General features: G+C 45.8%; 1 protein-coding gene across 22 annotated transcripts in view; it reads left to right on the top strand.

Annotated features, from left to right (window-relative positions):
• DYSF (dysferlin) overlaps positions 1–18,624 on the top strand; it is a 224,202-nt gene that overhangs the window by 34,362 nt on the left and 171,216 nt on the right. For all 22 annotated transcript variants that reach the window (XM_060657973.3, XM_060658063.3, XM_060658027.3 and 19 more), the window contains exon 4: positions 14,886–14,991. In XM_060657973.3, coding sequence (XP_060513956.2) covers positions 14,886–14,991 — 106 coding nt within the window. The remainder of the gene's footprint in view (positions 1–14,885; positions 14,992–18,624) is intronic.

Below are 18,624 nucleotides of genomic sequence, written 5' to 3'. Positions count from 1 at the left end.
TTAAATTAAATTTAAATTTAAACTTATATTCGTACACATCTGAAGAATTTCAGAGATTGCCCAAACCACATGGTTATGTGTGGAAATAGTGGAATTCTGGCTTCCTTATAGCAGCCAGTGGGGTATGCAGCCTCCATAGCAGTTCGCCGGACTGTGAGGTGCTTAAGGGTGAAGCTGTTGGAGGGGCATTTGGTACTGCTGTGTTTCCCCTCATGACTGTTGGCAGTTTGGGGTGGCCTTGACTGGTCTGCTGGCCTGGAGTGGGAGCTCAGGGAGCCTCCATGCCTCAGGACAGGAATGGAGGCTGGGAGCCTCTTGGCTACTCAACACCCACCCACCTTGAGCCCGAGGGACCCCAGAGCCAACTACGGGGCCGGGCCAACTTTGTGTTAATAAAACCGGGTTTGAAATGCAGAGAAAGGGAAACTCCACTCCTATGGATAGGAGACGCTCTTGAAAGCCCAGCTGGAGGTCCTGGACTCCTGTCTCAGGCTGCACTGAACAACTTCTTGTTTGCTCTGGGCTTCTCAGAGGGACGCTGCAGAGGTGTTGACCCTGATACCTGACTGGCTGCTCTGACCACTGGGATGTTCAGCCGAGAGGTTCCTAATCCGAGCAACACAATAGCATCACCTACAGCTTTTATCTATATCCGTGCCTTGTGGGTGTCGTTACAAAGTCCCAGGTATTAGGTATTTCTACTGTGCAGCCCAGGGTGAGAGCCATTCATCTCAGTCCAGACCAGTGCTGCCTGACAGAACTTTCTGGGATGATGGAAATGTTCTGTGTTGGCTGGTATAACCGAGGAACTGAACCTTAAATTTTATTTACTTTTAACTATTTAAATTTAATGTTTATTTTAAAAAGTTTTTTTTTTAACGTTTATTCATTTTTGAGAGGCAGAGACACAGAGCACAAATGGGGGACGGGCAGAGAGAGAGGGAGACACAAAATCCAAAGCAGGCTCCAGGCTCTGAGCTATCAGCACAGAGCCTGATGCGAGGCTTGAACCCACAAACTGTGAGATCATGACCTGAGCCAAAGTCGGATGCTCAACTGACTGAGCCACCCAGGTGCCTCTGTTTATTTATTTCTTAGAGAGAGAGAGAGAGAGAGAGAGAGAGAGAGAGAGAGAGTCTGTGTGTGTGTGTGTGTGTGTGTGTGTGTGTGTGTGAGTGGGGGAGGGGCAGAGAGAGAGGGAGACACAGAATCCAAAGTAGGTTCCAGGCTCTGAGCTGTCAGCACAGAGCCCGACGTGGGGCTCGAACCCATGAGCCGTGAGACCATGACCTGAGCCAAAGTCGGATGCCTAACTGATTGAGCTACCCAGGTGCCCCTAAGGTACTCTCAATTTTTTCATGGATTAGCTAGGAAAGAAATATAAACTGTCGCTCTTGTAATAGTGTATGTGTGTAATTATTGGTGGAAATAGTCACCACAAAAGACTTATGGCTAAAACCGCACATGGGTAGAATCGCGAAGGGAATGTAAAAGGGAATGAAGAATCCTGTTGGTAACTGTAAACACTGACCTGGGAAAATGGGCCATAATAGAAGTAATTCTGTAAGAGAAAGTCAAAATAGAAAGGAGCTATATTCGATAGAGCTTGATGTGAACCAAAGAATTGAAAAAAAAAAAGTCTTTGAGCCAAATCTGAGTTTGGGAAATTTAAACAGAAAATAGTTGTTACCATTGGCACTAATTTCAGTCAAATAGAAATAAAGATTGAAGGAAAAGGAAATAGTTAATTGCACCGTATAGAAAGTACATCAACAAATTCAATGGACTTAATTTAATTTGTTCCAGAGAATGTCTTTTCAGTGGAAATGAATTAATGTAGGTATATCTTTGATTTAAATATTTGGTAAACATGCACATGGAAGCAGAAGTCTCCATGGGGTCAGAACACCTGCCTGTCAAAAAAAATACCAGGGTCAAAACGTTCTCCACTTTGACCACAGTAGCTCATTGTCTTTAGGCCTAGCCAGCCCTGGGGTAGGGTGGCCGGATTCAACAAAGAAACATTCGGGACACCCAGTTAAGTTTGTCCCAAATATCGCATGGGATTTATTTATTTATTTATTTATTTATTTATTTATTTATTTGAGAGAGAGACAGAGAGAGAGAGAAGGAGCATGTGAGTGGGGGAGGGGGAGAGGGAGGGAGAGAGAACATCCTAAGCTGGCTCCATGCTCAGCACCAAGCCCGATGTGGGACTCGATCCCACAACCGTGAGATCATGACCTGAGCTGAAATCAAGAGTTAGACGCTTAACTGGCTGAGCCATCTAGGCGCCCTGCATGGGATCTACTTATAATAAAAAATTGTTCACTGTTTATCTGAAATGTCAGCTTAACAGGGAATCCTGTATTTGGTCTGGTAACTCTTTCTCAGGGTGACTATGCACCCTGCCTCCCTTTAATCAAGCAGCATAGAAGGACCCCTAACTCTACACCAACGACTAGTCAGAGGCACTTAACTGCATATGAAAAAGCCTTCGTTTAGTGTTTAGGATAGCATTTTCTATGCAATAGTGTGGTCAACTTGGTACCTCTTAGGGACCCGGTGACTCCATAAAGTGGGGCATTGAGCCCCACTCAGCCTCACCCAGAGCCTTGCCTTCCCTCCCCTGCCTGTGATCTGGGTCATCAGTCATGGTGTCCATATCTGGCTGGGGGCCCACGAGGCAATTTGGGAACCTTCTTGAATGCCTGCTCCTTCTCCTCCTTCCTCTTTTGGTTGGTCCTCTTCCCACCCTTACACAGGGTTTGACATTGTGGTCCAGCAGAAGAACAGGGGTCTAGTCTCAGCGAAGCTCCCTGAGCCTCTCTGTTTCTTCCTCTTCGAGGGGTGTCAAATCAAACGCACAAGCTCATCTGAGGGAAGTGCTATGAAGAGGCTGCTCCATACATGGCAGTTCCTTTTGGCACATCCTCTTTTCCGTGTCTTTCTTGTGCTGCTCTCCTGCTGCCCCAGTTCCTTCCGTTCTCACTGGCTCAACCCTTTCCCATCAAAGCCTGCTCTCAGCCAGTGATGATTTGAAAAAAGACTAATTCATACTAAAGTGTTGGTGGCAGCCCATGGCTTAATGTTTTGCTCCTCTTAGGAGCCTGGGGAATGGTGCTGTCTATGCCAGACTCTGTTTAAAAAAAGTTTTTTTTAATGTTTATTTATTTTTGAGAGAGAAAGAGAGACAGAGCCCAAGCAGGGGAGGGGCAGAGAGAGAGGGCGACACAGAATCTGAAGCAGGCTCCAGGCTCTGAGCTGTCAGCACAGAGCCCGACGTGGGCTTGAACTCGTGAACTGAGAGATCACACCCTGAGCTGAAGTCGCAGGCTTAACTGCCTGAGCCACCCAGGCACCCCTGCCCGACTCTGTAGACCAGCAAAAGAATGTTAATGGTGAGCAGCAGGTGCCACTATAGGCTTTGAGGAGATATTTTGGGAATAGTGGTCTACCTGACCTCTGTGACTATCGCTTTCAGGGCAGCCTCTGAGCCCAGAGTAGGCCTTGGTGCCCTCAGGGTTTGTGTGTGTGTGTGTGTGGGGGGGTGTCCTGGGCCTCCTGGGACAATGGGCTAATGTATTGGGGAATGTGGGCATTTCCGGGGAGGAGCTGAACAAAAGTCTTAGTCCTTAACAAGAGGAGCCCAGCACAAGAATGCACAGGGGATGGTCGTGGCTGCTGGGGGAGGGGGTCTGGCCGGATGGTGCCTGTGGCCCCTACAGGGAGCGTGTTGATGTGGTGGAGGGATTTCTTCCCTGAGGGAGCAGGGGGTCTCAGGTACCCAGCTGTGTCCACAGAGCCGAGCAGGGGAGGGGTGGTGGCATGACAATGAGGCTCAAAGCCTTCTCTCAGGGACCCCCTGTCAGTAGTGAGCCTCATCCTGACACTGTCTGCGACCTGGATTTCTCTGAACCTGCTTCCTCATCAGGATAATGGCCACAATAGTACCTACACTGCATGGTTGTCACGAAGCTTGAATGAGATAGTGTGTGGGTGTCAGATGCCCTACCGCGTGCTTGGCACATTGGAAGGTGTGTAGTGTGAGGGGATTGTTGGGTCCGTACAAACACACGTACACAGACCACACCGACTGAACATACCACCCACACGCTCCACATGGACACAGAGTGTGCACCAACATGCCTCACACACACGTGCACACACATTCCTTAATTTATGAAAACTCACAAGAATATAAAAAATTCAAGTGCTTTTTTATAAGCAAAAGTAACCTCCATTCTTAAAAAGCTATAAAGGAAGAGGTGCAAGTTTTCCCAGCCTTCCCCCCATCTGCTGCTTCCCTTCCCTCCAGTGTGTCTGTTGTTGACAATTTGGCGCATGTCTTCCTCGGCTTTTCCTAAGCCTGTGCAAACATCCGTTTACATACGTGTGTATTCATGTTCTTAAACAAAAATGAAATCATGTCATACATACTGGTCTACACCCTGCTTTTTGTCAATTCATCATGGACCCTTTCCCAGGTCAGTATGTATTGACCAGCCCCATTTTAAATGGTTGTGTGGTATTTCACAGGGTGGGCACCCCATAATTTATCCCACCGTATCCTTACTGGCTGGGGTTCGGTTTCTTTCTCATTTCTTTCCTACCCCTTCAGTGGATATCTTTATCCAAATTGCTTTATGTCCTTAGACTATTTTTTTCTTTAAACTAGATCCTTAAAAGTGGGATTACTGGATCAAAGGATATGAATATATAACATTTTCATAAATTCTGCCAAATGACTTTTCAAAAACGTGTTCTAATTATGTCTACCAACAGTGTAAAAAAAGGTGCCTGTCAATTTTTATTTTTGCTTAGTGCCATGGTAGGGGGAGAAAAGTATCTTATAAACTGTGTGTGTGTGTGTGTGTGTGTGTGTGTGTGTGTGTGTGTGTGTGTGTTTAAGATTTTATTTTTAAATAATCTCTATACCCATTGGGGGAGTCGAACTCACAAGCCCTATATCAAGATCAAGAGTCACATGCTTTCTACTGACTGAACCAGCCAGGTGCCCCTAAACTATTTTCTTGACTACTTGTGAAGTTGGGCATCTTTTCATGTATTTTATTGTCCATTTGTACTTCTTCTTCTGTCAATTTCCTATCGTTATATTTTGAATTGCTTGCTTTTTTCTTACTAATTCATAGCAGTTTGTGTGTTTGGGGTCCTATCGGGAATATTAACTCTCCATCTGTTTTATGTGTGGAGGGTATTTTCTCCCTGCTGACACATGTCATTCCCACCCAGGAATAGACACTCACCCAGATGTGTGTGTGTGCACTAAGACATTTAAAGAGGCAGAGTGGCGGTTTGCTGTTGCTAGAAGTTGGGGAAAGTAAGCCTAAGTTCAGCCTCTGGGTTTCAGCAGGCTGGTTTGCAGGCCCCCCTTTCTGGAATATTTATTTGGGAGGCAGGAATATTTACAGTTCACCACCTCATTGTTTTCAGCATACTCGGAAGTGTTGACCGTTCCCTTATATTCCAAGGATTTTTATAACTATAGACTCCAGAGCATCCCTGAGTTTCAGAATAGTTTTTCTTTTTGTTTTTTTTTGTTTTTTTGTTTTTTTCTGGATTGAAGTGGAAAACTATTTAGTCACCTTTGGGCAGTCCCTGGGGAATCAGATACCGGGGGGAAGGCTGCCAGAGGCCAGGGGTGGGAATGTCCGGCTGTCCCTCATTTCCTGCTCCTCACTGCCAGGCACGAATGGCTGAGGGCTGGAGGGGGCACAGATCACAGCTGTCTCCTCACAGGGATCTTAAATCTCCCCGGAGTGTGTTCGTGTGTGCGTGTTTGTGTGCATCCTGCCAGAACAGGGAGTCTGACTTTCCTGTCACGCCTGATTCATTGAATCTGGTGAGAGGAAGGTGCAGCTGAGTCAGTGATGAACGGATTTGAGTTGTCATGTATGTATTTTTAGTTGACATGTCCTTTTCTTAGTTTAAAAGATAAAAAACGAGAAACCGACACATGGAAACACTTCTGGAATTTTTTTAAGAAACAATTTTGAACTTACAAAAAAGTTGCAAAAATAGAACAAAGAAGGGGGCCTGGGTGGCTCAGTTAAGTGTCCCACTCTTAATTTCGGCTTAGGTCATGATCTCACCGTTCATGGGATTGAGCCCCGTATCAGGCTCTGGGCTGACATCGAGGAGCCTGCTTTGGAGTCTCTCTCTCCCTCTCTCTCTGCCCCTCCCCTGCTTGTGCACACACACTCTCTCTCAAAATAAATAAACTTAAAAAAAATATCAATATCACTGATTAACATTCTACTCCATTTGCTTTATAATATTCTCTCTCCTCTCCCTCCTTCTCGTTTTCTTCCTTCCTTTTTCTCTGTCTCTCATTTGAGGGTAAGTTACATTCATCATGGTCCTCTATCCCTAAACACTTCAGGGTATATTTCCTAAGAAATGTGTAAAATATATTTTTAAGAATTTAAAAATAGGGATTAAGAATAGGGATATTCTTTTACATAATCACACTGTAGTTACCAATTTCAGTAAACTTAACACGGCTGCCATACTTCATCTAATTCACCGTTCATCTTCTGTCCTATCAATTGACCAAATAATGCCTTTTATAGCAAGTCCTCCTCCCCCTCTTTCTCAGTATGGGATCCAGTCTAGACTCTCATATTGAATTTAGTTGTTGTATTTCACCAGCCTTCTTTTTTTTTTTTAATGTATTTTATTTATTTATTTTTATTTTTAAAATTTTTTAAAGATTTTATTTTATTATATTATATATTTTTTATTTTATTTATTTATTTTTCAATATATGAAGTTTATTGTCAAATTGGTTTCCATACAACACCCAGTGCTCATCCCAAAAGGTGCCCTCCTCAATACCCATCACCCACCCTCCCCTCCCTCCCACCCCCCATCAACCCTCAGTTTGTTCTCAGTTTTTAAGAGTCTCTTATGCTTTGGCTCTCTTCCACTCTAACCTCTTTTTTTTTTTTTTTTTCCTTCCCCTCCCCCATGGGTTTCTGTTAAGTTTCTCAGGATCCACATAAGAGTGAAACCATATGGTATCTGTCTTTCTCTGTATGGCTTATTTCACTTAGCATCACACTCTCCAGTTCCATCCACGTTGCTACAAAAGGCCATATTTCATTCTTTCTCATTGCCACGTAGTACTCCATTGTGTATATAAACCACAATTTCTTTATCCATTTATCAGTTGATGGACATTTAGGTTCTTTCCATAATTTGGCTATTGTTGAGAGTGCTGCTATAAACATTGGGGCACAAGTGCCCCTATGCATCAGTACTCCTGTATCCCTTGGGTAAATTCCTAGCAGTGCTATTGCTGGGTCATAGGGTAGGTCTATTTTTAATTTTTTGAGGAACCTCCACACTGTTTTCCAGAGTGGCTGCACCAGTTTGCATTCCCACCAACAGTGCAAGAGGGTTCCCGTTTCTCCACATCCTCGCCAGCATCTATAGTCTCCTGATTTCTTCATTTTGGCCACTCTGACTGGCGTGAGGTGATATCTGAGTGTGGTTTTGATTTGTATTTCCCTGATGAGGGGCGACGTTGAGCATCTTTTCATGTGCCTGTTGGCCATCCGGATGTCTTCTTTAGAGAAGTGTCTATTCATGTTTCCTGCCCATTTCTTCACTGGATTATTTGTTTTTTGTGTGTGGAGTTTGGTGAGCTCTTTATAGATTTTGGATACTAGCCCTTTGTCCGATATGTCATTTGCAAATATCTTTTCCCATTCCGTCAGTTGCCTTTTAGTTTTGTTGATTGTTTCCTTTGTAGTGCAGAAGCTTTTTATCTTCGTGAGGTCCCAAAAGTTCATTTTTGCTTTTAATTCCCTTGCCTTTGGGGATGTGTCAAGTAAGAAATTGCTACGGCTGAGGTCAGAGAGGTCTTTTCCTGCTTTCTCCTCTAGGGTCACCAGCCTTCTTTAATCTGGAACATTTCCCACAGCCTTCGTCTTTTACAACAACTTACATTTTTGAATAATATAGTACACCAGTTTTTTGTTAATTGAATGTTCTTCATTTGAAGTTTGTCTCATGTTTTTCTCATGCTTAGATTTGTTACTAACTTCTGGCCAGAGTACTTTGTGGGTGTGTTGATTTGTCTCAGGTTCTGGAAGCACAAGATGTCCCTCATTGGAGATGTTCATTTTGATCACTTGTCAAGGTGGTGTCTGATTTTTCCGTTGCATATTTATTGCTCTTTTCCCCCCTTTGAAGTCTCATTTTTTTAAATATATTTTTTCTTTATTTTATTTTAATTTTTTTTAACGTTTATTTATTTTTGAGACAAAGAGAGACAGAGCATGAACAAGGGAGGGTCAGAGAGAGGGAGACACAGAATCTGAAACAGGCTCCAGGCTCCGAGCTGTCAGCACAGAGCCCGACGTGGGGCTCGAGCCCACGGACCACAAAATCATGACCCGAGCCGAAGTCGGCTGCCCAACCGACTGAGCCACCCAGGCGCCCCTCTTTATTTTATTTTAGAGAGAGTGAGCAAGCGAGCAGGGGAGAGGGACAGAGGGAGAGAGAGAGAATCTCAAGCAGGTCCACGCTTAGCATGGAGCCCAATGTGGATCTTGATCCCACAATGCTGTCTCAAAGAGTCAGATATTCAACTGACTAATCCACCCAGGTGCCACCCTCCTCCTGAAGTCTTTTAAGAGACACGTTAAGACCCTGCAAATATCCTGTGCCTCATCAAAATGTGCCCCTAAATTTAGCATCCACAGAAAAAGGCCTGAGGTTTTTAAATGAAATTATTTAGATTTCTCTGTGTTTCATTAAAATAAACTCACTTGGCCACTTTAATTTATAGCCTCCCACTTAGGGCTCAGATTTGGAGGCCATTACCCTGTAGTTCTTCTCCCATCTCTGATAGGATAGTAGCCTCGCTGGGTGATGAGTCTGGGAACTAGTTCCTTTTCCTTGGAGGAAAAATGTGTGCCCTGTCAATGTGTAAACTGCCTGGACCTCTCCCTCCTCCCCCGTGCCAATTCCTGACTTCTCTTTCAGTCTGTGGGATGGCAGCAGTGATTTCAGCCCTCGCATTTCTCCTGCCCCCACATTCCAATGGCTCCAGAACATAGCACTGCCAAGAGGGATGGCCAGGTCAGGGGAGGAAAACAGAGACCTGTTTCTATTAGTAGGCTGCAGGGGGCGGGGGGCGGGGGGAGATGGGGACGTGGTGGGGGGTATTCCTTCCCATCTGCCAGTTTCTGCACACACTCAGAGCTGGCTCTCAGGCAGCTGGTGCAGGACCCCCAGGCCCCTCCTTGCCTCATATGACCCCTGCTGAATCCTGTCTGCCACAAGTGGCCACCGGTTGGTATCAGTGCCAGTGCCAGTGCTCCTGAGCACCTGGCATCGCTGGTTTCGTGTAGGCCTCTGGGCCCTAGAGTCTGTGCCTCAGTCTTGATCTCTGGATGTGGTGGGTCTCCCTGAGGGTCTGGGCCTTCCTTCCCTAGGCCTCCTGAATAAAGCCACCTCTCCTCCAACTCTATGGAAGAATGAATGAAGAGTGGCCATAAGGGTTTCCTATGATCAAGCCTGAGACCCAGCGTACCTCCCCAGGAAGTCCGACCTCCCCAGGCTGGCCTCCCAGAGCAGTTCTGTGCTGCCCACTCTGGGGTAGCCTGCTCCTTAGGGGTGGGGACAGGCAGCCGGCTGTGCTGCCTCCAGCCTCTCCTCCTAGAGGAGTGGGGGTTTGTGAAGCCACCCAGCTCCTCCAAAGGACTGGTTCCAAGGCCTATGACAGGGGTGGGAGGTGGGGGCATTTCAAGGTCCAGAAAGATATTAAGGGAGGAAATAACAAGCAGTCCCTCCTGGCCCAGGTCTCCCTGCCTCCGGAGGTGCCTGGGCTGGCAGGGGTGGGGCCGGCACTTCCCTCTGCATTTCCTCCCATTGTTCCTGCCCCACTTCCGGGAATTCTCCGTGGGGCGGAGGGTTGGCTGGCCTGGTGCCAGAGAGGGAGGCCTTGGAGGCCAGGCCTTGTCCTTGCAGAGGCTCCAGGGCTCCCTTCCAGCAGTATGTCTGCACCACCAAGCCTGCCATCCCCTCCGCTCCCACTGTCCACTCTGCCTTTCCCTTCCCCAGGTGACCCCTCAGGGATGTGGGGACCTGAGTTCTAGGGCAGGCTCTGCCATCCACCTGCTGAAGCCAGTCTGTCTGCTCTGCTGCCCGGAGGGAAGTGTGACTCTGATGCCATGGATTCACAGGTCTTTTACACCGACTGTCTTGTCTTTTTTTAATTTTTTTTTTTTTTTCAACGTTTATTTATTTTTGGGACAGAGAGAGACAGAGCATGAACGGGGGAGGGACAGAGAGAGAGGGAGACACAGAATCGGAAACAGGCTCCAGGCTCTGAGCCATCAGCCCAGAGCCTGACGCGGGGCTCGAACTCACGAACCGTGAGATCGTGACCTGGCTGAAGTCGGACGCTTAACCGACTGCGCCACCCAGGCGCCCCGTGTCTTGTCTTTTTTGACATTGCCTGCATCCAGATGTAACCCAACTAACTAACATGAGTTTGCTCCTCAGTGAGTCACATATAGAAATTGCAGCTGGTAGAGTTGTTGCACAAAGGAAACTTTCTTTGCAGCAAATAAAGATCATGGGGAATAACTTCCAAAGCCATGACTTCCCTAGCAAGAGGTGAATGGGTTCCTTCTATTTAAAATCTTTAGACAGGGCATGAGGACAGTCATGCACCTTAAGGAAATATGCCTGTACTTACGTTGTATGTTATGTAAATGAGGCTTGTGCTCCTCCTCGGGCAGAGATTTTAGTATTATAATGAGGCAAAGGTAACTGTTAGTCATTCCATGGCTCACTCCATGGTTCATCCGCGCATACACATCCGTGTAAGTGGAGAGTTAAACTCGACCTGGTCTGGGTAGTCTGGGCTACTGGAACTCGACATCAGGGCGGTCATTATTGTTTGAGGGGTAGTTTTGGTTTCCATCATGGGATGCTATGCCAGTGGGGTCTTTTTCCTGAGTTAAGAGACAAGCTGGAAAGAAGAGCTTATAGAAAAATGTGGGACAAAGGTCATAGGGTACAAGCAGGCGAGCAGTAAAGATCAGGTCTTGGGTTCTACCTGGTGACACTGAGGACACTTCAGTCAACACACTGGTGACAAGTGCCTTCCCCATGCTGGCCCTATAGGATGGAGACACTCCAGGAGCCCCTGCTTACGCTGTGGTACAAGCCTGCTCCGTGCTGCAAAAGAATATAACACACACCAGTCCAAATTCTAGAAAATGTGACTCCTGGCATCACGAGGAATGAATAGTAGTGAATGTCTCTCTCTTTAGCCCTTTCTTTAAAGAAATGCCAGAAAAATGTTACAAAATTCCGCACAAATCAGGCTATTGGCTTGCTGGCGAAGGAACCTGTAAGGTGACCAACAGTCCACTGGTCCCAAGAATAATGGAGCTCAAGTGATTTTATTGTCTAGAAACTTATGTAAGTGGCAATTAATTAATTAGTAACTAATTACTTTTATCGTGGTAAAATATATGTAACAAAACTTACCATTTTAACTATTTTAAGTGCACAGCTCAGTGGCATTAAGCACATTCACACTGTTGTGCGACCATCACCACCATCTGTGTCCAGAACTTTTTCATCACCCCAAACTGAAGCTGTACCCACTAAATAATAACTCCCCATTCCCTCTACCCTCCTGGTAACCTCTATTTTATTTTCTTTCTTCACAAACTTGCTTATTCTAGGAACTTCATGTAAATGGAATCATACCGTATATATCTTTTTGTATCTGGCTTATTTCACTTAGTATCATGTCTCCAAGGTTCATCCATGTTGTCGCAGGTGTCAGAATTTCTTTCCTTTTTTGTTTTTAATTTTTTTAATGTTTATGTATTTTTGAGAGAGACAGACACAGAGTGGGAGTGGGGGAGGGTCAGAGAGAGAGGAAGACACAGAATCCAAAGCAGGCTCCAGGCTCTGAGCTGAGAGCCCGATGTGGGGCTCGAATTCGCGAATGGTGAGATCAGACCTGAGCCGAAGTTGGACACTTAACCGACTGAGCCACCCAGGCGCCCCCAGAATTCCTTTCCTTTTTTAAGGCTTAATAATATTTCATTGTATGCATGCTTTTAATTAATTAATTTCATTTTAATTTTTATTGCATTTTATTTATTCATTCATCTGTTTATTCATCTGTTGATAGATACTTGGGTTGCTTTCATTTTTTGGCGATTGTGAATAATGCTGTTATGAACATGGGTATACAAATATCTCTTTGACTTCCTGATTTCAATTCTTTGAATAGATAACCCAGAAATGGACTTGCTGGATTCTGTGGTTTGATCCATTTTTCCTTTCCCTTTTTTTCATTCCCACCAACAAGGCACAAGGATTCCAGTTTCTCCGCATCCTCACCTACCTTTGTTGTTTGCTTTTTTTTTTCGACAGTGGCCATCCTAATGAATGTGAGGTAGTATCTCATTGTGAGCAGTTTTTTGTCTTTTTATGAATATTTTATTTTGTAAATTTAAATTTTAGTTAATATACAGTGGAATATTGGTTTCAGCAGTAGAACTCAGCGATTCGTCACTTACATACAACACCCAGTGCTCATCACAAGTGCCCTTCTTAGTACCCATCACCCATCTAGCCCATCTCTCACCCACGTCCCTCCATCACCCCTCAATTTGTTCTCTATCGTTAAGAGTCTCTAGTGGTTTGTTTCCCTCTCTTTTCTTTCCCATAGCCCCCTTTCCCATATGTGCATCTGCTTTGTTTCTTAAATTCCACATATGAGTGAAATCATATGGTATTTGTTTTCTCTGATTGACTTTATTTTGCTTAGCATAACACATTCTAGCTCCTTTTGTCATTGCAAATGGCAAAATTTCATGATTTTTGATGGCTGAGTAATATTCCATTGTATATATGTATATATATGTATGTGTGCATATATATAATATATTATATATATAGTATATGTATGTGATGTATATAATATATATTATGTAATATATATATCACATCTTCTTTATCCATTCAACAGTGGATGGACATTTGGGCTCTCTCCATAGTTTGGCTATTGTTGATAATGCTGCTATAAATGTTGGGGCATAGGTACCTCTTTGAATCTGTATTTTTGGGTAAATCTGTATTATGGGTAGATATCTAATAGTGCAATTACTGGATCATAGGGTAGTTCTACTGGATCATAGGAGCCTCCATACTGTTCTCTAGAGTGGCTGCACCGGTTTGCATTCCCACCAGCAGTGCAAGAGGGTTCCCCTTTCTCTGCGTCTTTGCCAACATTTGATGTTTCTTGTGTTGTTAATTTTAGCCATTCTGACAGGTGTGAGGTGGCATCTCATCGTGGTTTTGATTTGTGTTTCCCTGATGCTGAGTGATGCTGAGCATCTTTTCATGTGTCTGTTAGCCATCTGGATGTCTTCTTTGGGAAAATGTTTATTCATATCTTCTGCCCATTTCCTAACTGGGTTATTTGTATCTTGGGTGTTGAGTTTGGTAAGTTCTTTATAGATTTTGGATACTAACCCTTTATCAGATGTGTTGTTTGCAAATATCTTCTCTCATTCCATAGGCTGCCTTTTAGTTTTGTTGATTATTTCCCTTGCTGTGCAGAAGCTTTTTATCTTGAAGTCCCAATAGTTCATGTTTGCTCTTGTTTCCCTTGCCTTTGGAGACGTGTCTAGTAAGAAGTTGCTGTGGCAAAAGTCAAAGAGGTTGCTGCCTGTGTTCTCCTTTAGGATTTTGATGGCTTCCTGTGTGAGCAACCAGTTTTAAAAATCAGCTATTTAGGTCAAGATAGAAATTTTATTTCAATAAAGCTTCATAAAACCTGTATTCATAAAAACCTATATTCTAATCAGTTGTTACAGACACTAGAAAAGAAGGAAGGCCCCAAATAATAGGTGTGCTGTTTATTCATCAGGGAAAAAAAAATTAAGAAGCAAATGATGAGAGCACTCCTGTGGCTTTTCGTTGTTCACACCCTGACAGCAATATGCAGGAAGCACACAGAAGTCTGATGCGACATCAGGCGACAGTTCTGATAGACATGGGCCACTTGCTGTTCCTGATTTCCGGCTACCGCTACAGAGATGCAGAATGCAGTTTGCCCATTTCTTAGCTTAGGGAACACACACAGTTTCCTTGGTATTCTTTGAAGGATCCCTTAACTGATTGTCACTCAATCATCTACTCTTTCCAAGAGCCCATACATTTATGGGACTCCCACCCCTCAGTCAGAGGTGCTGCCTTAGGTGTATGTGGTGTGACAGTCCTGGGCCTCTCTTGGGAGTGGGACATGTCCACCCTGCCCCAATTTGCTTTTCTCCCTGTCTCTGAAGACAGGAAAGACTGTTTTTCATTTATGATCATTGCTGGCCGAGGCCTGGGAAAGCGATATAGATGGCCAGTGTAGATGGAGGTTAAAGGGGCTACTGCACCTTCAGAGCAACGCAGGTGTGATGGCTTTCAGGAGACACGGGTCTGGTGGATTGTTGAGGTGTGATGGGCAAGACAGCCTTTATATGGGAGTGTCCAGGCAGACAGGGGTGATGCGGCGAGGCCTCTGGGGAGAGGCAGAAAGGGGTCAAAGTTGACCTTGGGAGAAGGTGTCTCTCATCTGTGTGCAGGGAGAGGGGCCTGGCCCTCCTCGGATGGTACATGGGGTGGCTGGGGGCAGGGTGCTAGGGAGCATTAAGGGGTCCTAAGGAACTGTGTTGTTCTAGGCAGATCAGCTTTGCCTGCAGGGTGTTTGTTTATGGGGTAAGGTGGTAGGGTCAGGGGTGGGGGTGGGGGTGGGGGTGGTCTGTTGGGAGAAGAGTCAGGCACATTAGGCTAATTCTTTACATTCTACTTTTCTCTCCGTTTAGGTTCTTGGGGGAAGCCAACATCCCACTCCGGGAGGTCCTTGCCACCCCCAGTCTGTCTGCGAGCTTCAATGCTCCCCTGCTGGACACCAAGAAGCAGCCCACGGGGGTAAGTGCGCACTGGGTCTTTGCATCAGGCTAGTGTCTGGTCTGAGGACTTGCCTTTCTGAGCCAAGTGGTGTTTCATAGTCCAGCTACCAGCAACCAGGCCAGGCCCTCCCTAGCTAGAGCTTAGGGTGCTGGGGAAAGGAACTGGCATGGAAGAGGTGGGAAGGGGACGGGAGGGAATCCTGGCCCCACCTGCTGGGCTCAAGTCAGCCTTGTCTCACACCAGCTTTGCCTGTTCCCTGGGTCCCCTCCTGCTCTGGAGGGAGGCACAGTCACCTCTTGGGACTGGTTTTCCACTAGAAACCTAATGTCTCCCCAAGCTTCCTGGGCAGCCTTGGTTATGGCTCCCCCAATCTCCTTGGCAGCCCTCCCTCACCACCCAGCCCCCATTTCTGGATCTGGAATATCTGAGTCATCTGGGTCACAGATCACAAGGGAAGGGGGACAGACATTTCCCTCCCCTGCCCACCGGGACCTGTCAGACCCTCTTCCTTTCCTCCATTGTCCTTCCTGCCACTCCCCCAGCCTTTCCAGTGCTTTCCCAGTCCTAGCAGACAATTTCCAGCTCTCATCTCTGGCTTCCCGTTATTTTTAGGGAGCTAAATATATGCTGCAGGGTTCTTTCTTCCTGGTCAGTAGAATTCCTGACCTTCCCTCTGGGTCAGCTCCACCTCCCAGGATGCACTGGGGGACTATCCGTTTGGAAATACTTCCTCCCAGTGAGGCCCTGGGGATTCTGGGCTGAGTTCTCTTAGACACAGTGGGGCTACCTTGTGTGTGTGTGTGAAGAGGGGAGGCTCTTGGCTGGCTTGGTGAGTCAGGAAGTGGCCAATCTGGGCAGAACTCTGATTGGAACTACTACTGGGTACTGAGAGCTGGGGAAAGAGAGTGACTGACTGAAGTCACATCGTGAATCCATGTCCAAATAGGGACAAATTACAGGGTGGCACATATTTTAAACTCTCAGGAGTAGAAGAGACTTGAATGGATTCCTGGTCCACTGCGCTTCTGATGCTGGAATTTCTTCCCGAGGCATCTTACTTAGGCCAATGTTGGCTGGATGCTTCCCTGATGAGAGATGTTACTTCCCAGGAGAATCCATCCCTTTCTCAGATAGTGCTTATGGGCAGAACGTTTGGGTTTAGTGCAGTGATCACTCGTAGTTTTGTAACCTCTTTAAGAGCTTTCCAGGTGAAATCTGAAACCAGCTCCCTTTCAAGGAAGGCAGGGAGAGAGCAAAGAAAGAGGCAGGGCACTCCAGACTTGTAGGCAGCCGGTTTAGTAAGCAGGGAACTTACCTATGAGGCTTGTCTGGGGCAACAGCAAGATAAGTAGATACCTGCACCCATCCACCAAATCTCAAAAGTTTGTATAGAGATCTTAACTGGGTTCAGTCATAGATACCATCCAGATAGTCTCAATGCCATGTCACTAGCTCAAGACTATGCCTGCAGCAGTCTTTGGGAGCAAGGACGGCAAGCAGAACTTACATTCCAAGGATGGTAGAGGGGGTGAGGAGCCTCTAATTGTCTAGGTTTAGCTCATGCGTCAACTGGTGGGCGTGTCCTCTGATAATCTTCAATATCACTGAGCCTGTCTCCATCACCTCTTGATCCCCCTTGTCCTCCATCTGAATTCTCCAGCCTAGTCGTGCAATCTAAGTGTTCTAGCACCAATTTCCAATGTGTGTATGTGGGTTTTCCCCCCATACCACCAAGCAATTCTCTGACACCAGCTGGGTGTCCTACAATTCAGCTCAGTTCTGACACTGTCTATCCAGAGACAGCACTGGGTTAAGGGCTTAGTCCTGCAAGACCTTCCCTTCCCCTTCCGATGCCAATCTCAAGTCCAGTCTCTAGGTGGAATGTTTTTATGACCCCCTCCTTGGGTTTGATTAATTTGGTAGAGTGGCTTACAGAACTCAGAGAAATATTTTATTTACTAGATTACTGGTTATTATCCAACCTGGAAGCTCTCCAATCCCTGTCCTTTGGGTTTTTATGGAGACTTCATTGGCAACTGAACTCATTCACCAGCCGTGGAGGTGGTGGGGCTGAAAGTTCTACAACCTTCTAATTGCAAGGTTGGCTCCAATAGCAACCAGATCCAATCCTTAGGTGATTTCCATTAGCACAACAAAAGACACATTTATGGTTCTTATCACTTAGGAAATGCCAAGGAGTTCCCAAAAGGACCTTTGTGCCAGAATCAGGGACAATGACCAAATATACATATATACACACATATATTTGTAATGAGAAATCACAGTATCACATCCACATAGACAAGAAGGACTCCAAGCACTTCTGGATTCTGAAGAGGACCACGGCTTTCTCTACAGGTGTAGAGCACTAATGGATGAACTGTACGTAGCTGGTGAAGGAGATACTTTGAGTCAAAGATCTGCTTGGAGCTTCTCCAACAAACCTCAGGGCTGGGCTGCACTTTGTTGTGTATTGAGCCCCTCTTTTAGAGTTCCTCTAAAAGTTCTTTTAGACCCAATCTCAACAGGGGGTGCCCCCCCCCCAACATCAACTCAATTCTGATACCATCTACCCAGAGACAGTATCAGATTCCACAAATTAAGGATTCAGTCCTACAAGTGTGCCTCCACCTTCTACTTTAGATGCCAGTCACAAGCCCCAGGCTGTCTCCTGTGCTTCTGACCAACAAGCTACAGATTGGAAGTTCCAGTGACCTTCTCCTTAGGTTTGATTAATTTGCTAGAGCAGCTTACAGAACTCAGAAAAACACTTACTAACATTTACCAGTTTATTAAAAGATTTGATAAAGGATATGAATCAATAGCTAGATAAAGAGATCCACAGGGCGAGGTCCTGAACAAAGGAACTTTCTGTCCTTGTGGAGCATGGGGCCCTGTTCAGTGGCATATGGAACCATTCTGGTTCCCTAAACATAGGATCTCTCTGAAAAAAGAGACCAAAAAACTTGATTTTTTAATGGAGGCTTCGTTGTTATCATGATTGACTAAGTCATTGGCCATTGACTGATTCAACTGCCAACTCCTCTTCCCTTCCCAGAGGTTGGGAGGGATGGGACTGAAAGTTCCAACTCTCTAATCACATGGTTGGTCCTCCTGGCAACCAGCTCCCACCCATGAGTGGGGTCCAAAAATCACCTTCATTAATAAGACACCTATTTTATCTTTATGGCTCTGAAGTGTTTTCAGGAACTGTGGATGAAGACCAAATATATCTGAGAAGTATATTTTGGTCACCTGAATGACCAAATATGTATTTCTTTTAAATCATTAAATCACAGCCCCTGGTACCTCCAACCAGGGTTTTTAGCTTGGATGTGCTGCTAAAACACCTCTCCACTCTTGCTCTCTGTGCATCCATGACTGGTGTTTCCTGAAAGTTCTCCTGTACTTGTGCCTCTCCAGGCTCAGAGGCCCATCCAGCCCCTGAGACACAGCTTTTCATACCTGGACCCTGTCCGTGGGGCTGAGCCAGGTTGGCGACCATCCCTGGATGTCTCACCTCTTCTCCTCTGGTTCTTTGTTTCCGCACTCTGTTTGTGCTTCATGCTCACCAGCTGGGAACCTGCTGCCTTCTCCTTTCTGGGTTGGGACTCCTGTCTGACTGCAGAGATTGCCAATTCTTCATAGACC

Source organism: Panthera onca, chromosome A3 (genome assembly GCF_046562875.1).
Source record: "Panthera onca isolate mPanOnc1 chromosome A3, mPanOnc1 haplotype 2, whole genome shotgun sequence".
Taxonomy (NCBI): domain Eukaryota; kingdom Metazoa; phylum Chordata; class Mammalia; order Carnivora; family Felidae; genus Panthera; species Panthera onca.
This window is presented reverse-complemented; position numbering and strand designations above follow the sequence as displayed.